At 39.5% G+C, this 16,092-nt stretch overlaps 1 protein-coding gene across 1 annotated transcript in view; it reads right to left on the bottom strand.

Moving 5' to 3' along the window:
• Positions 1–5,603: 5,603 nt before the first annotated feature.
• LOC111155607 (cerebral dopamine neurotrophic factor) overlaps positions 5,604–16,092 on the bottom strand; it is a 27,305-nt gene continuing 16,816 nt past the window's right edge. The window contains exons 2-4 of the mRNA XM_022515873.1: positions 12,667–12,794; positions 11,470–11,611; positions 5,604–6,261 (exon numbers count right to left, since the gene is read on the bottom strand). Of these exons, the coding sequence (XP_022371581.1) occupies positions 6,083–6,261; positions 11,470–11,611; positions 12,667–12,794 (449 nt within the window). The 3' untranslated portion in view covers positions 5,604–6,082. The remainder of the gene's footprint in view (positions 6,262–11,469; positions 11,612–12,666; positions 12,795–16,092) is intronic.

Here is a 16,092-nt window from a genome sequence, read left to right as displayed (position 1 = left end):
TGTTAGGTATTTTGCTTCTATTCTTCCATTTAATGAAATAGTCCAATTAGGTAGACGCTATTAACTATGACCTAAGACAAAAAGTGAGGGCCAGAAAAGGTGAATTAATTTTCTCAGTACAACTAGCCATAGGCAAACATAGGATTTAAATTTCAATCTGATGCTCTTTCCCTCTTATTTCTACTTCTCTCATTGTATAGTCAAGTTGCTATCGCAGTAATAAGATTTTCCAGTAGATTGAAGTTTTTAGGAACCACCAATAAACTACTAGAGAAAGCAAAGAAGACTCCAAAGATCATTTGTAAAGTTTAGGTCAGACTCTTGAAAACATACATCCCGAGGTCAAGGAGCTGTGACACTGAACTTTCCGGGGAAAGTTTATATATATATACACACACACACATATACATACACACACACACACATATACATATATATGTATATATATACACATATAAATATAATCTGGAAAGAAGAAAACTCCAGGCTTTTTAAGGAAAGAAACAAGGAATTATTAATTTAGGATTGAGGAAGAATAGAAGTATGTGAGAAGTAAATATTTGACTGGCAATGGAAGACTCAGAAATGAGGAGGGCACCTGAATTCCTGGGATAGTCATTTTTAGATAATACCCAGCAGGTGAGCAAGTTTGCTGCCTGCTAGAAACTGCACAGCCCAAGATCCCTTGGAATGTATCTATAGCTGCTCCGTCACTAAGGCTCCAACATTTGATCTGTTCTTTCCAAAATAGGTTTTAAAAAGTTCAAAAGGAAAAAAGCAAGAGCCCTGTAAACAACGTCTTCTGCAGCCATTTGTAAACACTGACGCAAGAGAGAATGGCAGACAGTTGTTTCCGAAGTCGGAGCAGACCTTCAGTCTGATGAGAGAGAAGGCTTGAGGGCGGGGGCTGCCGAAAGAAGAGCAGCTCCTCCTTTCGGCTTTTTGGTTCTCATGACCTGAGGAGGAGAAACCACAGCTGAACCACCTGTTTAGAAGGAAGACAACACGGTGAGCAAATTTCCTTAATGGGTATCTAATGCAGACCCCGTGCCATGCTCCAGAAAGGCGTGTGGCCAAAAGAAAGAAGTGAGGGGCCCGGAGTCCTAATTTTCTGAGACTCTCAGGTGTTTCTCAACTCCTTTCTAGGAGAACAAGTTCTGTCTATGAGAGACTAGTCTATGGGAGCTAGAGGTTTTATCAAAGAAGACCCAGAGTCTTAATTAATGATTGATTAAAGCCTAGATTGGAGTCACCCCAGAATTACAGTACCACAGTCTCTCATCCAAGATTCAGAAATGCAAAGTGCTGTGAAAATAAAAGGTTCTTTTTTTGTAACTCATCTGATAAGCAAAACCTGATCCAGCTTCTTCTGGTGACCAAACCTGACCTGGATTTAAGAGAGAGTGTTAGAAGGTGCTGCCCCAAGCCCTTAGGTGATTATGAAATATTTAGTGTATGCACCACACTGTCTTTCCAAAATCTGAAACATTGTGAATTCCAAGAATACCTACCTCCAGGAGTTTTGGTAGTGGATTGTGGACCTGTGTTATGTATCTTTATGTGTTCTTTTGTCCTTTTGTTCTAAATGCAGGTTAAGTCATGTCTCACACGGTATAAGCAACTAGTCCACAGTATTTTAATAAGCAGCTACACATTCCCAGAAAACGCACAGTTTGCCAGACCATGTATGTTAGCTTGCAAGGTCAGCCACCAGAGTTTGGAAGAGCCCACAAGGTGGGCTTTCCACACCAGGAAACTACCACGGCTGGTAAGGAACTGCCAGGATTATATGTAAACTATGACAGCCTCACACACAAAGAAATCACCTGAGAAGCTTTAAAAAATACTACCCTAAAATGGATCCACTTCAGTGACGACTAACAACCTTACCTCTATGAACTCTCACATTTAAATTTTTAACTTATCAGTCTCACACATTATCGTTTTCATTTAAATCCTGGTGAGGGGCGCCTGGGTGGCGCAGTGGGTTAAGCCGCTGCCTTCGGCTCTGGTCATGATCTCAGGGTCCTGGGATTGAGCCCCGCATCAGGGTCTCTGCTCAGCAGGGAGCCTGCTTCCCTCTCTCTCTCTCTCTCTGCCTTCCTCTCTGTCTACTTGTGATCTCTCTCTGTCAAATAAATAAATAAAATCTTTAAAAAAAATAATAAATCTTGGTGAGTTTTAGAATCTCGGCACCAGGTATACCTGCACAATCCCCAATTCTGAAAATTTTTATCAGTGAAAAGAAACCCCCAAACAAACAAAAACCTTAATATATACTGCTCATCCCCTTTTCCGCTTCATATTTGGTGGAATCATTCTATTTCAAACACACCGTGAAAGAATAGGCACTTGGCAATCATTACTTCTGGATGAGTCTGGAAGGTAAGAACTCAGCTATCTGCTTAGAAAAAACACTTATTAAGAGCTCAAACCCACGGGTGGAGCCTCTGGGATCACAAAATGCTCTGCTTGTTTTTTAAGGATTGATAATCAAATATTTTCTTGTCCTATATGCCAAGCTAATTTGTTCCAAATGTAACACTCTTTAGTGGAATGTGGATGACAAATATCCATACTCAAGGACCTACAACTTTTAAATGTTATATCTAGTCTCCCATGTGTATTTGGGCACCAGATTAAAACATCATCACTTTGACTTTTTGAAATATAAAATAGATCGGGAATAATGTCTTCCCCAGCTGCTGCTGTTTAAATGTAGGTGTTTGGCCCAGAGTTCTCTCATGTCTGTCAGAATGCCTAAATTGTAAATTTTGTGTGCACATGGATTTTGGGTAAAAATACAACAAAAATTGCATATGTGCATGCGTGCACACACACACAATGAGAGAGGAAGCATTTACAATGAAAATAAAATAGGGGGCGTGTGGGTGGCTCAGTTGTTAAGCATCTGCCTTTGGCTCAGGTCATGATCCCAGGGTCCTGGGACTGAGCCCCGAATCAGCCTCCCTGCCCAGCGGGGACTCTCCTTCTCCCTCTCCCACTGCTCTGTTCCCTCTCTCTCTCTCTCTAACAAATAAACAAAATCTTAAAAGAAAATAGGAAAACAGTAGCTACTTCTTGTCAAACCAAAAAAAAAGGAAATAATTGCCTACATTTACAAAAGAAGCAAATAATAAGGAGGAAGAAGACTTATTTAGGGTAAAATAACCAGGAATTATAACTAAGATTCATGGGAATAAAAAATTGGCTTTGTGTGGCAGAGATGACTTGTGGCCACAAACTTCTTCTCCATTCTTCCTCAGTAAAAAAATATATAAATAATCCTGATTTTATAACGGCAGCAATGAACTCAACAAAAAGATGTTCTTTCCCAAACTCCCTTGCAGCTAGGTTTGGCATGGGATTAAGTTCTGATCGATAATCTGTAAGCAGAGTGTGGGGGACGGGTAAGGAGAAGAGAAAGGGGAAAGGCTTCCCTAAAGCAGCGGGCTCTATTTTCCATGCCTTGTCCCTTCTGCAATAAGGAGCTCCAGAGTCAACTTGGACCATGAGGTAAGAATGGAGCAAGTCCCTGATGTAAAGCAAAAAGATGAGAACTCAGTTCCTAATAACTTTGTGGAGCTGCTGTATTTATTCTGGACTGGCTATCCCTGGACTTCTTTTACATGACAGAAGCAACTCGTGTGTGTTTATTGTTGTTTGTTTTTATTGTTGTTGTTGTTGTTACGGTTACATTCAGCTCTATCAAAAACCTGAGACCGACAATTGGAGAAAATAAATCAACTGTAGGATCCAGGACTCAGGCCCTCTCTTGCCACTCCAGGTGTGGAACCTGCAAGAGCAGCACAGGCCTCACTCAGGGGCTTTGCTAGAAAAGCAGTCTCAGGCCCCACCCAGGCCTCCTGAATCAAAATCCAAACTTTAACAAGATTCACGGGTGACCTGTGGGTATGGTTTTAAAAGTTTCAGTGGCGAAGGAAAAAATGAAACAAGGTGGGATCGGGAGGGAGACAAACCACAAGAGATTCTTAATCTCATGAAACGCACTGAGGGTTGCTGGGGGGTGAGCGGGGGAGGGAGAGGATGGTTGGGTTATGGACATGGGGGAGGGTATGTGCTATGGTGAGTGCTATGAAGTATGTAAGCCTGATGATTTTCAGACCTGTACCCCGGGGCAAATAATACATTGTATGTTAATAAAAATTTTTAAAAAAGTTTCAGTGGCACTAACAGAGTGAAAGCTCTATGAAAATCCAAACCAAATATCATGGATTTGAATGAACTGCTGGGCAGTGCTCTTAGGACCTAGATTTCTATCCTGAGGAAAAACAACAACACCACTGAGAAAATTTGACCTGATTTTGAGATCAGACATCAAACATACTATGTTCAAATGTTAAGTTCCTCAACAGGTTCAAAATGTACTAAAAGAAAACAAATACAAAGGTTATAAAAAATAAACAACTAAACTAAATATGGACTTCTAAAGATATAATTTGTAATAAACTAGAGTGCTTTACACACAATGATCAAGCTTCTCAAATCCAGAAACAATAATCCTTTCAGTCATTTATTATATGGAAGCTTTTTTATTCTCATTTTTATGTTACTAACCACCAATTCTCTGATAAGTTCGGTAACATCTCAACTGCCTAACTAAAAATTAATTTACCTCCATAGTATTTAAATGTGAAAATTGTACTTTCAGCATACACGTTCAATCTGGAAATTTTCTCCTCCATTCCCCAAAAGGACTCCCAATCAGCAAATGTAATTCTCTACATAAACAAGATGTTTTGAATCAATGAAGTTCAGTTAATTTCCAAATAAGTTTTCTATAGCAGTATTTTAAATAAAATGTATATTTAAAAAATGACTGAATCTTAACTGTACTGCTGATGAGTTTCACAATCCTATCCAACCCTGTAACCACCACCCTAATCAAGGTACAAGACATTCCTATCCCCCCCAGAAAGTCCCCTTGAGCTGCTCTGCAAGTCTTTCCCACCTCTGCCTCCCCACCAGAGGCAGCCACTTGTGGGGGTGGGGGTTCTCACCCTGATGTGGCCAGAAAATGGAACCAAGAATGATTCTACAATTTAAGGCAGATAAAATAGCATTAAGAACCATAGAGCTTGTTCTTGCCTGCAGGTGCTCTTACCATGCTTTAATCTTCAAAAAACGCTTGTCTAGGGGCACCTGGGTGGCTCAGTGGGTTAAATCCTCTGCCTTCGGCTCGGGTCATGATCTCAGGGTCCTGGGATCGAGCCCCGTATCGGGCTCTCTGCTCAGCGTGGAGCCTGCTTCCTCCTCTCTCTCTGCCTGCCTCTCTGTCTACTTGTGATCTCTGTCAAATAAATAAATGAAATCTTAAAACAAAACAAAAAAACTCTTGTCTAATGTGTGATAGCGAGGAATACAGAACACCTTGAGCTTAGTTCAGTCAACAGTGTGAGCGCTGATACAATTTGCTAAAACACAGGGTCTCCTTAAGTGGATTCTTGATCTGTTTTAAGTAGGTATAAATAGGTTTTAAATAGGTATTCCTTCTTTGGGAAAATCCTAATTTCAAATAGTGCCTCCTGCCCTCCCAGATCAGATGCCAAACAGAGCCACAGAACATAGAGTGATTTGCAGTTGAAAGTACAAAGTTTACTTTTTAAAACCTTTGATTATGCCGTGTTATTCTTTTGGATTGAAGGTGGGAGTTAGGTAGACAAAACATTGTCTCTTTTTTCCTAAATCAATATATTTAATTAAAAATTAGTGCACAGAGAGGGGCCTCTGAGCACTGTCTTCCTTCTTTGAATTGACTTACTCCATCAATTTCTCAGTAGTTCACATTTCTTGATTTTAAGGACATGGATTAAGACAATATATGTGATCCTTACAAAAATTATGAGAAAGGCACTGTTAGGTTTGGGTACACTGCAAATGTAAGACACGAATATCAGCAGTTTTCATTGTAAATCCAAGTAATCAATTCTTGGTTGGTTTTTTTCTTAAAGCAAAAATAATGAGACCACATACAGCGCAACTCCCAGTTACTCTTAACCAACAAGTCATTTTCCTGGAGAGTCACTGTGTCTTTCATTAATGGCGCACCAGCATTGGAGGGTCAGAGCTCTGTTTTGGGGTCGGCTGCTGCATACTTGGGTGCCAGTTCAGTGATGAGATTCACGTAGTCGGTTTTCTCCGCACAGGCTCTGCACTCCTCTCCCCAGCTGTGTAATATCTGTTTCAGCTCTGCTACTCTCATCTTTGACAGGTCCACTGATGCCAGGTCCAATTTCTTTTCTAAACAACAAAAAGGGAAAGCACCATTTAAAAGAAACAAAAAACAAAAACAAACAAAAAAACCCTGTGAAACACTTAGAAAGGCCAGTGGTGTTATTTATCTTGGTGCCAACTACCTTATGTTTCAAAGTGGGGAACAGTTCCAATTTCTATGGAAACCAAGACATACCTAAGAAAAATGTGTTATGTACAAAGCTATTGGGATCATTAGTGTTCTATTCAATTTGCTTTCCATGGAATTATACTTGCTTCAAAACAGGAGCCTGGGTAGCTTTACAGGATTTTGTGACCACTCCATGGCTTCTCAAGACCATAATGACTAAAATGACTACACTGCATCTTAATTGCTGCTCCTAAGATACAGAGAAGAGTATTGATAAATGGCAGTGCCTTGGGATGGCCTTGAGTGTGGCCAACTGAAAGCCCTAGATTGTAATTAACTAGAAAGTAATGGTTCGAGTTCTGTAAGAACACATGTCTGCATTAAAACAGATGGGCATACCTATTACAAGGCCCTATGGAGTTTTTAAATAACAAATGTAAAGACACCAAAAACGTCAATGAAATTAAGAGCATTCTCATTGGTCCTTAATTGTTTGGGATCTCTGCCTGAACTCACCTGATTCTCTGTCCCTACTGGGATTACAAAATCATCACAGCATTCATTGGTAGTCCTTTGGGATATATCCACTTCTCTAATGCTAGTGTTTTGGTGCCAGCCAATCTGGCTCTTAACCTTCTTGCCCATAACACTTGTTATTAACATCCAACTCCTCTAGAAAGACTACTGTTTCTACTTACTATCTGCAGACAATGTCAAGAACGCAGCTACTTCTCCATCATCAACTCCAGAAACAGGAAAAACAAACAAACAAAGCTCATCTATAACATACTCATAATTGTAATTTCCCTGTCAGAAAGGAGAAATTCTTTTCGTTCCCCCACCCCCAGGACCAGTTGTGTGTTTGGACATGGATACAACATTGAAGTTTGCTTATTTAATAATTAGTGGCAGCCCAGGACTTTTGCAGCTTGATTTCTCTTGGGGAGCCCTTTCCTTTTTTCCCCTGAATGATAGAACACAGCATTTAAAAGTCTCTTATCGGGCGCCTGGGTTGCTCAGTGGTTTAAAGCCTCTGCCTTCAGCTCAGGTCATGATCCTGGAGTCCTGGGATCAAGCCCCACATCAAGCTCTCTGCTCCATGGGGAGCCTGCTTCCTCCTCTCTCTCTCCCTGCTTCTCCGCCTACTTGTAATCTCTGTCTGTCAAATAAATAAATAAAGTCCTTAAAAAAAAAAAGTCTCTTAACAACCATAACATGGTCATCAAGTGACTTATCAAAAACTTCCAGTATGTGTGCTCAAATCTAAAAGTTGGATTTTATACTTAGGAATAAATGTAACCAAGGAGGTGAAAGATCTATATACTGAAAACCACCAGACTTTGATGAAATAAACTGAAGAGATCACAAATGGAAAAACATCCTGTGTTCATGGACTGGAAGATTAATACTGCTAAAATGCCCACCCTACCCAAAGCCATCTATAGCTTTAATGCAATCCCCATCAAAATTCCAATGGCATTTTCACCAAAAAAAAAAAGAAAGAAAGAAAAAATAACTCCAATTTGTATGGAACCACTAAAGACCCTGAATAGAGGGGCACCTGGGTGGCTCAGTGGGTTAAAGCCTCTGCCTTCAGCTCAGGTCATGATCCCAGGGTCCTGGGATCGAGCCCCGAATCGGGCTCTCTGCTCAGCGGGGAGCCTACTTCCCCCTCTCTCTCTGCCTGCCTCTCTGCCTACTTGTGATCTCTGTCTGTCAAATAAATAAATAAAATCTTTAAAAAAAAAAAGACCCTGAATAGCCAAAGCAATCCTCAGAAAGAACAAAGCTGGAAGCATTGCACTTCCGATTTCAAACTGTACTACAAAGCTATAATAAAACAGTGTGGTACTGACATAAAAACAGACACATATACTAATGGGGTAGAATCAAAAGCCCAGAAATTAACCCTTGCATATAAGGTCAACTAATATCTGACAAAGGTACCCAGAATATACAATGGGGAAAAAACAGTCTCTTCAATAAGTGGTGTTTGGAAAACTGGATAACCACATGCAGAAAAAATAAAACTGGACCCCTATCTTATATTGCTTAGGAAAATTAACTTGAAATGGATTAAAAGTTAAACATAAAACCTGAAATCATAAAAATTCAAGAAGAAGACAAAGGGAAAGGCTCCTTGACATTGGTCCTGGTAATGATTTTTTGGATACGACACCAAAGCACAACAAAAACAAAAACCAATAAATGGGGCTATATCAAACTAAAAAGTTTCTTCACAACACAGAAGCCATCAACAAAATAAATGGCAAGTTATGGGATGTGAGAAAGTATTTGAAACTTATATATCTAATAAGAGGTTGATATCCAAAATATATAAAGAACTCATACAACCTAACAGCAAAAATATCTCAAACAATCTGACTAAAAAATATAGGGAGAGGAACTGAATAGATATCCTCACAAAGATGACATACAAATGGCCAACAGGTCCTTGATAAGGTACTCAGCCTCACTAATCATAAGGGAAATGCAAAACAGTCTTACAATGAGGTATCACCTCACATTTCTTAGAATGTGTCATCAAAAACTTAAGAGATAACAAGCGTTGGAAACAATTTAGAAAAAAATCACTCTTGCTGGCAGTGTAAGTTATTACAGCCACTATGGAAAAGAGTATGGAAGTTCTTTTAAAAATTAAAAGTAGAACTACCAAATGATCTAGCATTCCCACTTCTGGGTATATATTGAAAGGAAATGAAAATAGGATATCAAAGAGATACCTGCATTTCCATGTTCATTGCAGCATTATTCACAATAGGCAAGATATGAAAACAACCTAAGTATCTATCAACAGATGAATGGACAAAGATGTGATGTTTGTGTGTGTGCACGTGTGTGTGTGACACACATGTATACACACACAATGGAATGTTATTAAGCTATGAGAAAGGAAATCTTGCCACTTGCAACAAGAAGAATGGACTAAGTGAAATAAGTCAGAGAAAGATAAATACTGTATGATATCACTTATACATGGAATCTAAAAAAGCCAAACTAATAGAAACAGAGCATAGGATGGTGTTATCAGGGGCTGGTGGATAGAGAAATTAAGAAAATGTTGGCAAAAGGGTACAAACTTCCAGTTACAAAACAAGTTCTGGGAATTTAATGTACGCTGTGGTAGTTATGGTTAATACTGTATTATATACTTGAATATTCCTATGAGAGTAGGTCTTAAATGTTCTCATCACAGAAAAGATACGGTAATCATAAAACATGATGGAGGTGTTAACCAACACAATGGTGGTAATATTGCAATAGATAAGTGTATCAAGCCAACATGTCATACACCTTAAACTTACACAATGTTTTATATCAAATATATCTTAATACATCTGGAAAAAATAAAAGTTAAATTTTAAACACTTTGTTATTTGGACAGTCAGCTATACCCTGTGCTCAGGAGACCCTTTAATTTTTATGGTGATTTCCATCCTTTAAAAAAAAAAATAGATCTAGCAAAAACATACTTTCAGGTCAAAAACCAAATGACACCTTCCTAATTGAAAACATAAACCATCTCTACACTTACCTTGTTTGTTAATTTCATGGCTGACTTAACAAAATACCTTAAACATAGATGCTTTGATAGCTCAAATTATTAATATCCCACCAGTCGAAGACCCTGTTCAATCTCAACTTTACTGCCAACCATAAGCAGGGAAGGAGAATTTAGAACTGCTGGTCTATTCGAGATAAATGCTTAAAGGAAAAAAAAAAAACACATTCTTGCAAGTGTCAGTAGTGTCTTTGAGTTTTTCTAGAGAACTTGGCATCTGGCTTTAATTTTAAAAGAGGAAAAACTCTGTAACCCAAAAACTGTAAGGAAAACGTTGGTCCCAAAATTAAAACTGGTTCATGGCTCCCCAAGGGCCTCTAGTGGCCAGCATTGCCAAAACATTAGTAACTCTGCATTTCTTTTCAATAATATCTGAATAATTTTTCTATTATTCAAGGATCCAAGTAGGATCCCTTGTACATAGCAGATGTTATTCCAAATACATCTGTCAAATAAAAGAATCAAGACAGGCTTGTTCCTTTTATGAATATTGTTTATATAAACTCAATGATTCCTGCCTCTACTTCACTGCTTGGAAGCCAATAAAAACAGATGGCTTTCCCCATAATCACTACCTTGGAGATTAGGGCCTGCCCTTGGCAAATTAAGAAATAGATTTGTCTTTGGTATCTTCTGACTTTAAACCTATTTAAAGCCAGCTTTGTCACTATGGTGCATAGGCATATTACACACCTATGTTGGAAAATAAGACTAAAGTAATTCAGAGTTGGGTGCTAATTACTTAAGTAGTTTATAATGCTACAGTGGGTCTGTAACATAAAACAATGACTTAAGCAAAAGAAATGAGTCTTTTCTGGTAAAATCTCAGGTATTAAGGACAGGCTAAGGGAGGGATGCCCCAGGCTTTCCACTCACCTCTTCAGTCTACCCAAGAGGCTCGCCCAGATGCAAATCATCTGTACTATATAGGAATAGATCTATATCGGTGAAATTCATAAGGCCAAGGATAATGTTTTAAATAGGACAGCTCCTCCCTTTCCTCACTGTTTATTTTAGGCACCCTCAATAAGCTTACTTCAAGCAAAACCTGACTTGATGTGAATAACCTATTTTCTAAATTTTAAAGCTGGCAGGATGGTAGACAAATCTAGGGAAAAAAGGTATAGTCCATCTTTAAAACTTCAAAGTCCCAACATCGCCTTTGAGTAGATCCAACTTTTGTCTTAATAGGTCACCAAGACCTAAATCACCATGAATGGCTGCTCCCTTTACATTTGGAATTTTTCCTTGACATACATAGTCGACATTACCTTGGTGATTTAAGAGTTTAAATGTGGCTATCAGGGTTGGCAGATTTACCAAATGCTGATTGTGTCAGTATTCATTTCTCTTCCCCCGAGGAGCTCAGATGGTATGAGGCACCATTCAGCAGCCCCGGAAACTACTGGTGAATGGAGATTTTCTTCCCTTCTCACACCAACTTTTTAGAAACAGGGACCTCAGTTTAGAGAATTGGCAATGCTCTGGACATATTGGAAAAATACATGTGTCCCCATTATACCATATTTCAGTTCACAGATCTGGCTGTCCATCTTCTTGAGCTTCTCGCAAATCTTAGCCGCCGGCATATGCACACTCATTGGGCGAGCGACTTCACTGAGGATCTTCGTGGCTGCATCCTTCGTTGCACCTAGATAATAGCACTGAAGGAGTACAAAGGGAATTTAGTGTCCTGGGTGATGAAAAAAAGTAGTTAATATAGTTTGGAAAAGTGAGAAAGAGGTTGACCTAATTTTCATGGCCCAGCTATTAAATTTTAACTCCTGCTGACTAAGACACCAGGAAACAAATTGTTCCATCCCCGTGATCATGTTAATTAGAAGCGCCCTACACTTCACAAGATGCTCAAAGACTATTAAGAGCCAACACTTGCTAAGTGTTTTCTCTGTGCCAGGCACTGCTCTCGGGCTTTAAAGGTCTTAACTCACTGAATTCTCACAACAGTCCTGTGAAGTAAGTACTGTAATTATCCCCATTTTACACCCAAGTCAACCGAAGGTCACCAGTTGGTAAGCAGAAGAGATGGAATTTAAAAATCTAGTATTTTGGCTCTAGAGTCCATGTCCTTCTCCATCATGCTATGCTGTCTTTCCAGCTGCCTAGCTGAGGTAATTTACACTTAAAAATATGAAACTTCATGGCACAAATGAATGTTGAGACTTTTACAGTGTGTCAGTGAACAGTCTACAATGCAGATTTAACTGACAAACTGGACATCGAAATTTTAGGCAGAATGAATTGGCTGGCAATTATCCGTAGCGAACTAAAACACTATATTGAAAAGTCATCTGTGTAAACCCAGGAAACACCATTATAAGAGAACATAAATACTTCATTAGTTATGTAGAAATGACTTGATAAAAATGTTTTGACGGGTTTGACTAATAGTCTTGGTAACAAATAGAGAGTCTACCCACACTTAACCCAGGACAGAAAATGCTCATTAGGAATCTGTGTAACTTTACTTGCAACATGGAATTGCTTGTCTATTCAGAAAGCAAAATGAATGCAGATATATTCTAAATGAAAACACATCAGACTACATTTCACTGGAAGATCAATTTCTGCTTGCTATCTGCAATGAACATGCTTGAGGCAAGCATTTGAACAGGAGAACATTAAGACAAAGATGAGAAATGAAACTATTAACAAGTTCTTCAAGCATAAGGGGAAAATGAACAGGGAAAATTTACCATACCAAGCGGTTTTCTTTTCCTTTGACATCCAAGCAAAAGCTGACCAATTCCTTTTCTATGGTGTCCAGGGAAAAGTTGACTCCTCTGGCTATCAAGGAATTATAGAATCGGTTCAAGAATTCCTTACAAACTAAAAGGATCAAAGAAATCGTGTAGTTAGGTACAGTATAACCCGGACCACAATGTGTATGCCCCACTCACAAAATAAAAAAGTTAAATATGATTCAACACATTGTGACAATGAATTCAAATTATAAGTAAAAATGGTCTGGGGTCTATAGCAATTTGCTTAGTGGGCCCTGAATAATATGAATTTATCAAATCAATCAATCAACCTTTGGAACCAAGTTGAACCTAAAATGAGAATTCTCCCACAAAAGTTAATCTTAAAAGAGAACATAGCTTTATACAGGATACGATGCTTGGGACAGCTTTGTTTAAAGTGCAGAGAAAAACCTGAATACATATCTTAAATGAAACCCCTTAATAGTCTGCCTATGTCTGTATGTTCTATCATCACAAACTTAAGTGAAACTCCAAATTTGAACAATCATATTCAATCCCAGCATCCAGAGTCAGAAAAGAGGCAGAGGAGCTACGAAGTGGCTCAGGCAATAACCAGAGTCAGCATTTGTTGGGTGCTTACAGGTACTGGCACCATTCTAATGTATGTTATTAACTCATTCAAGTCTCAGAACAAAGTGATGCTGTAGACACTTACCATCCTTATTTTACAGATGAGGTAACTGAGTCAAAGAGAGTCCAGTTAACTTTCCTAATAAGTGCTGGAGAGGGAATTAGATCCCAGGTCATCTGACCCTGGCCCTACACACTTATCCATTAGGTACTTCTGCAGTAGGAGGATGCTGTTTTCCCATGTTGCTTTCCAAGATGGGGCAAGTGTGCGGAGGAAGGAACTGGAGGCCAGAAGTTTAAACTGGAACACAGTGGCACTAGTATTAGAGAGAGAATTCTAGAGAAACATACTAAGGAAGAGTGGAGAGTGCTCTGGCCCTTGGTTCTATCCCTACTCTTGATTTATGGTATTAACTAAAACCACGTAATGCGCTCCCATCCCCAATGTTCAAGTGTCTTATCTGTTTGTCTGGTAAATGAGGCAAGGTCTACTGATAACCCCAATACACAAACTAGACACCTGCTGTAGTTTAAACTGTGTCCATCTGATTAAAATAGTTTATTTAATAAACATTTATTGGGCACTTCCTATGTATAAAACACCTTAGGAGGTACTACTAACAGATAAACTTCAGGAAGGAGGCAAGATCCAGAAAGGAGAATCAGGTTGCAAGACGTAATGTGAGAAGATAAAATTGCAAATGGGAGAAAAACCTAAATCAGGATAACTGTGTAAACAATAATAATACACATGTAGGGGTATAAGCATAAGGTAAAAACCCAAAAACAGGACAATCCTAACATATAAGGTGGGAAATATAGGAGAATTCACTTGAAACTTCCTAAGATCCTTTATCATCCAGAAGAGAGTGGAGAAACATTATTGTTAAGTTATAATAATTTTTAGCCAATTCTCAAGTTAACAACGTAAGGGTAATAACTAAAAAATATGAACAGATTACTTTCAGATCTGTATTGGTGCTAGGCATGGGGAGGGATTGTTCAAATATTATCAGTCTGCTGGAAGACAGAAAAGGTTTAGAAGAGGAAGAAAAAGAAGAGGAAAGAAAAAGAAAGATAAAAGCACAATACATGTTTTTAAAAAACACAAAATTGAGTGGGAAAAAGAAACCCAAATATATCATTAATTACAATAAGCATGAATGTATTAAACTTGCAATTATAGAACAGGATTTTTCAGAGCAGAACTATCAAAAATTCAATTGTATGCTGTTTATAAGAGTCACATAAAAAGTATGAGACTACAGCAAAAGGCTGAAAAAAACAACAAAACTGAGATTTTAAAAATAAAAAATTATGCCTAGAAAATGCTAACCAAAATCTGCTTAAGTTCTGTAAAACATTTTTGAGAATAACAACAGTTGCTACTAACCATAAAATGAACCATTTACCAGAAATACCAAAATAAATGTTGTAAACTAATGCACAGCCAATAACATAGCTTAATAATATAGAAAATCCTGGTAGAATTATAAGAAGAAATCAACAAATTCACAATAACCATAGATGGCTGAACACCCTCACGGCAGTTATTTGATCAGAGTGACCAAAAGTTAATAAGGACATTAAACATTTGAGCAGTATTCACAAGTTATTACCTGTGCAACCCTTCTCCCCCAAATTAGAGAACCCACATTCTTTTGAAGAAACTATGGAATATTTACATTAATATACCAGGTCATAGGCCAAAAAGCAGTTCTCAACAAGCACCAGAAAACCTGCATTAAGCAGACCACATTCCCTAAATATAATTAGAAATGAGTAACAAAAATAATACGATCCAACTCAGTGTCTGCCCTTCTTGTGCCTAGAAATTTTTAAAATACACACTTCTAAATAAGAAAAAGTCGTAACAGAAATGTACAGGTTTTAGGGGGGAGGAGTCAAGATGGCGGAGAAGTAGCAGGCTGAGACTACTTCAGGTAGCGGGAGATCAGCTAGATAGCTTATCTAAAGATTGCAAATACCTACAAATCCAACGGGAGATCGAAGAGAAGAAGAACAGCAATTCTAGAAACAGAAAATCAACCACTTTCTGAAAGGTAGGACTGGCGGAGAAGTGAATCCAAAGCGACGGGAAGATAGACCGCGGGGGGAGGGGCGGCTCCCGGCAAGCGGCGGAGCAACGGAGCACAAAATCGGGACTTTTAAAAGTCTGTTCCGCTGAGGGACATCGCTCCAGAGGCTTAACCGGGGTGAAGCCCACGCAGGGTCGGCGTGGCCTCAGGTCCCTCAGGGTCACAGAAGGATCGGGGGCGTCTGAGTGTCGCAGAGCTTACAGGTATTAGAACGGGGAAGCCGGCTACAGAGACAGAGCCGAGGAGTGAGCTCTAAGCTCGGGGTTACCTTGAACCGGTCGCAGGCTCGGTCAGCTCGGAGCGCGGCCGGAGGCCAGGGTGACGGGAGTAAATCGGCGCTGTTCTCTGAGGGCGCACTGAGGAGTGGGGCCCCGGGCTCTCGGCTCCTCCGGGCCGGAGACCGGGAGGCCGCCATCTTCATTCCCGCCCTCCGGAACTCTACGGAAAGCGCTCAGGGAACAAAAGCTCCCGAAAGCAAACCCGAGCGGATTACTCAGCCCGGCCCCCGGTAAGGGCGGTGCAACTCCGCCTGGGGCAAAGACATTTGAGAATCACTACAACAGGCCCTTCCCCAGAAGATCAACAAGAAACCCACCAAGACCAAGTTCACCTACCAAGGAGTGCAGTTTCAATACCAAGGAGAGCAGCGGAATTCCAGAGGAGGAGAAAGCAAAGCATGGAACTCATGGCTTT

The sequence above is a fragment of the Enhydra lutris genome, unplaced genomic scaffold, assembly GCF_002288905.1.
Source record: "Enhydra lutris kenyoni isolate GAN:26980312 unplaced genomic scaffold, ASM228890v2 scaffoldscaffold42, whole genome shotgun sequence".
NCBI lineage: Eukaryota > Metazoa > Chordata > Mammalia > Carnivora > Mustelidae > Enhydra > Enhydra lutris.
The sequence above is the reverse complement of the archived record's forward strand: the minus strand, read 5'-3'. Positions and strand labels throughout refer to the sequence as shown.